The sequence below is a fragment of the Sitodiplosis mosellana genome, unplaced genomic scaffold (genome assembly GCF_009176505.1).
Source record: "Sitodiplosis mosellana isolate CC-2019 unplaced genomic scaffold, AAFC_SMos_1.0 Smas_scaffold_6150, whole genome shotgun sequence".
In the NCBI taxonomy this organism is placed as follows: Eukaryota; Metazoa; Arthropoda; class Insecta; order Diptera; family Cecidomyiidae; genus Sitodiplosis; species Sitodiplosis mosellana.
In genome coordinates, this window is record NW_022601391.1 from 4,015,729 (window position 1) to 4,023,047 (window position 7,319).

The following is a 7,319-nucleotide window of genomic DNA, read 5'->3' on the forward strand; positions in this document are numbered from 1 at the left end:
AGATGTTCATTTGTGCATAACTCTATTTTACTCGCGATCATCATTGCGCACACAACGCGCAAGTATACGCATTCATATTTCAATTTAAATTGTTTCAGTGAATTCGTTGTCTTGTATTACAGTGCCACAATGCGTGCACAATGTGCGAATTTCGCCGACGGAACATTCAGATATTCCAATGCCAGCAATTTATTCGTTCATTTCACCAGTCGTATGATTCGATTGCTGTTTAAATGAAAGAACATAATATTTGCTTGATTCTCATCACCGTTTTTTCCCTCTTTTGTGGCTAGCGGATGAATACAAGGAGACGGCATGATATTTCGCTAGCAGATGAAAGCACAACCACACCAACAACAAAAAATGAGACACAAGCGCAAATATTCCATACATGATAACAGTACATTCGAAATTTGTATTCTATGCTTTGCGTTGCGTTTGAACTCGTCGTTGTGTGCGACGAGTGTTAATGTGTTCGTTGTGTTGCGATAACTTCTTTCATCAAAAGTATTTATGATTGAAATCTCAATTTCAATGCAGCGATCGCTTGGATCGAAGATACATTGCATGCGTGTAAGTGGATCATACATTTGCTTTAATTTTTCGAAATTAACCACACTAAAGTCGAGTGAGATAATAATTGCTTCGGCAGAGGAGATAGGAACAGTCCTAGCCAAGTATCGTTCGATGAAACAGGTCATATGACATCATAAGTAGCGTTGATCGTGGACAGCGGGTCATAACGTAATTTGAGCTCAAATTGAACGCATCACAAATCGCAATTTACGTGGTCCAGTGCTAGCAGTTGGCTCGATTTTTGGTCAGTGTATACACATTGAAAATCGTTCATCCGTTTTTTTGTGTGTTTCGCTTTGATTTGAAATATTGTCGAACGTGTTCGTTGTCGCAACAGCTTTAAATACGCATCTTTTTTCCGTGTGTGATCTCTCCAACCGTTTTTTTTGCGTGCTCAAAACGTTCCGTTTTGTGAGTTTCGTTTTCCAATTTTCAATGCTTCGGCCTATTCATTAGTGTAAACAGTTGTGCAGTTTATGTTTTTGTTGTTGTTTTTGCTTCTTCTAAATATGTTCTGCGGCTCGTTTTTTGTTTGTTCTTATTTAAATTATACCTTTTTGCCGAGGTTCATCCTCGGTCGTTATGTCTAATTCGTGTATCCTTTCGAATTTTCGTGTTATTGTTTTCTCAAGTTGTCATCGCTCATTGTTTGGATTTCAAGATCAATTTTCGTTAGTTCCATTTTTTACGCGCGTTCTGTTTTTGTGCCGATGCGCTTTTCTTATGCTGCGTTAACATGCACATCGTTCGGCGTTTGTTTTTTTGATTTTATGTTGGTTTCAGTGGCCAAAGTGTGTCCATTGTGACTGTATGTGAGAAACAGTTTTCTTTCTTCATCGGCGTTCATTGGGATTCTCTTTTTTTGCCAAGTTTGTCACTTAAATTTAATAATTTCAGCAAATTCACAACATCGAATGCAGGATATACATATGAAGAAATAATAATAAATTACAAAGAGAGTAAAAACGATGTAAATAAATAAAATGAACAATAATAAGCATTTCCGAGGAAGAGTGATACACATTAAAACCTGTTCGTCTGCAAAAAAAAAGTTCTAAAGCTGACCGTCGTTTCAAAATCGAAGCGCCAAACAACGCACAATGCATTGTTACCATTGCGGATAATGATTCAGGATTATATCTCTAATCTCGTATTTTTACCAGCCGCGAAATGCCACGTACTTAGTTAGACAATGAAAGTAATTTCGTTATTGTTGCCTAGTCGCAATTTTAATTCTAATGTTCATACTTTGAATCCCTAGCTATGCATTTGATTTTTAATTGTGTGGATTTGAACGTATAAAAAAGAAGAGAGAAAGAAAAAACATACACCCAAACCATCAGCAACAGTGTAAAATATAAGTGTACAAATTATTATTACTCATCTCACACTACGAAGCGATGATGCTCTTGATGGGCCCCATACTTGTACACTTGTCACTCTTCACCTCCTCTTCACTTGATTTTCGTAGGATGGGCATTTCTTTCTGGTTTCCATTCAAACCTCAATTGCATTTTGCACAGTCCATTTTCATTCGGTTTGAAACACAACAGTGACGCGTGTGGTATAATTTTGAACTATTTTCATGACCTGTCAAATGCTTCAGCTTTACAGTTTTTTTTATTCATTCATTACAATACAAGCATTTTTCAGAACTAAAAAATTCAGAGCTCGCTAATCACTGACATTAACTTACAATTGAATTTCACAATATTTTTTAACTATTGCAATAGCAACTAGACTAATACTTAATCTTTCTCCATATTTGTAAAAATGAGTTTCCCATGAGAATACTGAAGCAGGCTTCCATTCTTCTTACTGATTAGCTGATAGCTCTTCTTACCTCAGAGTTTATGGTGAAGTTTGAAAAACCTAAAATTCTCTATAACTTGAGGTTTAAAAGTAGTTACGAATTTTGCCATATCTGTCATTTATTCGTTGGCGCTAGTGTAATGTCGCAAACCTTTCACTGTTTTCTCGACTTTGTAATGATTTTTGTTAATGCAATTGGGCTATGGCATTTTGTATGTTTAATTACGTTTGCCGTTGAAATATCTCTCGTCGGTTGACGTTGCTTCAAAGTTCGTTTCATTTTTTTTCGCATTCTCCGTTTGTTTTATTATTACATGTTTTTTTTTGTCATAATTTTAAATATACTATCCGGTAGCGGAACAAATAATCATACTAATTCCCTAAAAGGCGCATAGCCACGATTTCGTATTAAAGCAAAACGGGAATCGTCTAAAGGCCGGCGAGAAGCACTTGATGTTAATTTTTTGTTTTTGTCATTTGTTTTCAGAAAGTGGGAAAGACGAAAAACAAATAATCGGCTACGCGATACGTAGTAAGTACAACTGTAGTGGGAGAGAAAATAAAAATACGAAGAGAATAATGGATGTTGGTGGAACCGACCAAGAGTCCTCATTATTTCAAGCATTCGTTGTGCCTTCGGTTAACGTTGAAAATAAGAATGTCAACAAAACAAATGATCCAATTGTACGTATTTTACGGCTTATAATTATATATTTTTTGTACTACATAGTCTTTTTAAACGCACTACACTTTATTTTTTTCTTCTAATTCCTTCTTTTTTCTCTCTCTATGTCTTACTATCTCTTTCTCTCTCCCTCTCACGCATACACACTCCAAATGATTTTTTTAGTTAAAATTATCTCTTTAATTTTAACGATAGACGACATTATTTCTCATTTCTGTTTTGTGAATAAATTTATTTATTTATACACTTTGCACAACAATATGGCTTTGAAAACAATGAGACAACCTCAAATTACAAGAACACAAAAATGACAAAGTTGTTCCAAATGTTTTTTCTATTCATTTCATTTCAATTGTTCTTGTATGATGAGATTCACTGATGATTCGCCGATTTAATGTTTTTTTTCTCGTTACATAGAAACCAACGAAACCAGGCACTTTGCCGGAACAAGAAGTGCCAAAAGCTGGGAGTGACAAAGAGAATCAACTCAAATCGTCTGAGATCAAATTCGAACGATTTGAACAATTTTCCACATTGCCAATTGGATTGAGTAAATATGTGGCGCAAGATCTAATTGGATCACCCCTTGAAGATATTGACCCATTTTACAAGGATAAACAGGTACAATCGGCTTATGTGAAACAATTTTGTCGTCGTCGTCGTTTCATTACATTTATTACTCGACTCTGAAAAACTCTCCCACAGAGAAGGAGACTCATTTCCATGGTTTTTGAGGTAGTTGAAACCAAATCTGGCATTAGTTTTGTTCTAGGAGCACTAGTTATTTAGGTACTACAGTATGTATACTGTGATACTTGAACTGTTTTACAATTTTACTGTAAAAAAAACCAGTTATTTGTTATGTCTTATCAGTTCCACATAAATCGCGCAAAGTTATAAGAACACTTTTGTAAAACTTTTTTGTATGTGCTTTGAACGAGAATTGCGTTTCTCCGGTACTACAACATTACTGAAGTAACTTGCACTGGTCGATCCACTTTCTGGTGCGTTGAGCCTCTTAAAATAACACATATCATTATATTCGGTCTGATCTTTCCCCTAATTTATAAGATCATGAAAGTTTATATGTATTTGAAGTGTAGTATAATTTATATATATTTCAAGTGTGTCTCATGGAAACTGCAATGGCTATATCTCGCAAACTGCTAAAGCAAAACTGGCATCTTATTCGCATTCAACAGCCTCAAGAACCATGAAGATGTGTCGTCTCTTCTGCGGCTTTAAAAAAAACTGGTCGAGAAGTGTAATTACGTATGACAAATCACTTTTTTATTTTAAATTCTATTGGTATTTCTACGTAATGTTTCTAGACTCGCCAACGCGGTCAACTTAGTCAAAATAAACAGAGTTTTCGGCAATTTGTCGCCGACAAAAATATGGAGTATACGAATAATAATTGCCGGGTCTATTTGATCTCATTCTCTGCATACCTTGTGAGGTTTTTTTCTTCGTTCGTCCAATTTCGTTTGTTCATCTCACTCTTGCTTGGTTCATGTGGGACCGTTTCTTCCGCGTCAAATTTTATGGTGACGTGATTTTTGTTCCGTGCTATGGAATCATGTATCTTTATTTGAGTTCATTGTGTAGAAATATTAGTTTTGAAGTACACATATAATAGTCACATTGAACACCGTAAATTATCAGCAATTAACGTGATTCTTCATTTTAAACTATTGAAAAAATTGTTGAACACAACGTTCGGTCGTGAAGCGTTTTTACAATCCTCGCACTGATGCTGCTACTTGCTTGTGTTGAATTGTTGCTAGTCTTAGGAAAAAAAAAATTCGGAGAGCGAAAGAGACAGCCTGATATCCGGTTATTAAATAAATGTTCATTATGTGTTCGGGTGCGGGTAGTCACTTTGGAATGCATGGTAATGTGTTTAATTGTGATGTACATCAATTCGTTCATTCGTTTTTTTATTCTTTCAAATCCGAATTTTGTTATTTTTATTCTACCTTTTTTTCGGAATATACAACGCTCTAATGTGCTATGATCAATGCTGTTAATTAGCTTCTATACTTCACTAATTCACTCTCGTTCCTTTTTTTTACTTTGGAACTTTAATTTTGACTTCTATAGGCGGAATGACGATAACGACGGTGCGGAATTGAGCACCACTGCTGACTTGCAATTAAAAAAATTAAATTTACAATCTATCTGTTTCATTGTTGACCATGCTACGCTATTTTTTTTTAATGACACTCATTCATGGAAATGTGATAAATCGTTCATAAAGCGAAATGTTCTGTTTTGTTACATGTATCTTTTAAATTTAAGGGGACATGAGAAAGTTTATTCGAATTCATTTTTTATTTGCAGACGTTTATTGTTGTCAATCGAAGCAAAACTTTGTTTCGTTTCCCATCTGTCAAATCGCTATGGCTATTCAGACCGAATATCGTGATTCGTCAAAAAGCATGTGGCATTCTGACCGATCCATTTTGGGCAGCATTTATGATCTTAGTAGTTCTGCTCAATTGCTTCATTTCACTCATAATACCTGGCAGCCCATTGCTCGATATTCCATGGGAGTATGTCATGATTATTATCGATTTTGGATCGAAATAAATTAATTGCATTTGATTTTAGATTGATTTTCTTGAGCATTTTCATATTGGAATTTGCCATCAAGGTTATAGCTAGAGGGTTCGTATTGGAAAAATTCACCTATTTGCGCGATCCATGGAATTGTTTTGATTTATTTATTATCATTCATGCGTAAGTGTATTCAATTTTTGTATGTACTTTAAAATGTTCATTTTTATGTATACTAAGCATTGTTGTATCTATGTATGAATTCATCAGAACGGTTGCCATGTGCATGAATCCAGAAAAAGCAATCTATGAATGCCCAACTCTGTGTGAGCTACGCGTTCTGAAGATATGTTCACTCTCATTGGCTCTGAGGCGCACTATCAATATCTATTGGCAATCACTATTGAAAATGCGTTCGCTTTTCCTGTACATTTTGTTTGCCATGGCCGTAATATCGGTAATGTGTCTTCAAATGTATATGGGAACGTTGAGCCAACGCTGTGTCAAAGTGCCACGGGATGGGAGATGGCATAAATGGTCCGATTTTACAGGAAATTCGGGTAAGTTATACATTCTGTCGCAATTGGTTTCGCCAATTTTTTTTTTTTTTCTGTAATTTTGTCGCCAGTTTTTTTTCCGTTTTCAATGGTCCTCTTTCCTGTGAATGTTGATTCCTTAAGTGCTCGTTTGTAATAATTTCTTTCGAAAGCTCATCTAACTTTCCGTTTGACGCTTTTCACCTTTTCCACCGTTTTTGTGCAACGAAAAAGTCTGTGTTGCCCTTGTGTGAAATGATTTGGTAAATTTCGGCAAAAATTTTACCCAATTGTGATAAATATTATTTTGCATGGCTTTTGCATAGACATGCAAGTGCTGGACGAATTGCTCGCAATATGATTGATTAAATGCCTTCGTTTGAAATGTGCGTTAAATGTTCAGATTGCAAACATTTGGTTGCCATTTTTACACACGGGACAGTTTCCAATTTCACTTTTTTATACAACATTTCAATCGTCGTCCGTTTGTTTGTTTATTTTTTCTGCTTGTTCTCTGTCGGGCTCATACAATTCTTTAATACGTTTTCTTCTTCCACCGCTTTGTGGTTTTGCATGTTTGATGGCGTTTTTCGAAATGTAAAGCAAAGAACTTTCAGTATCTCAAATGAGTTTTCTTGTTCCGTTGTTCTCTGCATTTCTCTGTTTCGTTTTGCTTTGTTTTTATTTCCCATTCTAGCCAACTTTATTTATGAGGGTGGAATGCATCGAGCCTGTGGCAATTCATCTGGTGCTCAAGAATGTCCAACGAACTATGTTTGCCTGCAAGTCAATAATTTAAATCCAAATTACAACATTACCAGTTTCGATACGTTTGCTGGGTCATTTTTTGTTGTATTTCGTTTAATTCAACGTGATTTTTGGGAAGAGACCATGCAATATTTGACTGCAACAGCTGGACCATGGCACATTATACTATTCATTGTGCTCATCTACTATGTGTCATTTCAATTGTGTGCATTGCTCTGGACATCGGTCGCTCTCGCCTACAATCACTTGAAGGAAGAACAGTGGGAACGTGATTTGTTGAACGATTTGAATGAGGTTAGTACACCCCCCCCCCCCGGGGGGGGGGGGGGGGGGTGGGGGGGGGTGGCACTGTGTTCGGTCGGGGGGGGGGGGGGGGGGGGGGG

General features: G+C 36.2%; 1 protein-coding gene across 4 annotated transcripts in view; it reads left to right on the forward strand.

Moving 5' to 3' along the window:
* The first annotated feature begins 533 nt into the window (after positions 1-533).
* LOC129574214 (sodium channel protein para-like) overlaps positions 534-7,319 on the forward strand; it is a 19,025-nt gene continuing 12,239 nt past the window's right edge. The window contains exons 1-7 of one of the 4 annotated variants that reach the window (XM_055455868.1): positions 534-573; positions 2,876-3,072; positions 3,491-3,694; positions 5,417-5,628; positions 5,687-5,815; positions 5,903-6,192; positions 6,866-7,230. In XM_055455868.1, coding sequence (XP_055311843.1) covers positions 2,968-3,072; positions 3,491-3,694; positions 5,417-5,628; positions 5,687-5,815; positions 5,903-6,192; positions 6,866-7,230 — 1,305 coding nt within the window. In that variant the 5' untranslated portion in view covers positions 534-573; positions 2,876-2,967. Of the gene's footprint in view, positions 574-655; positions 988-1,843; positions 1,938-2,875; positions 3,073-3,490; positions 3,695-5,416; positions 5,629-5,686; positions 5,816-5,902; positions 6,193-6,865; positions 7,231-7,319 lie in introns of those variants that run through there. The other 3 variants (XM_055455866.1, XM_055455867.1, XM_055455869.1) reach the window with 3 other exon arrangements.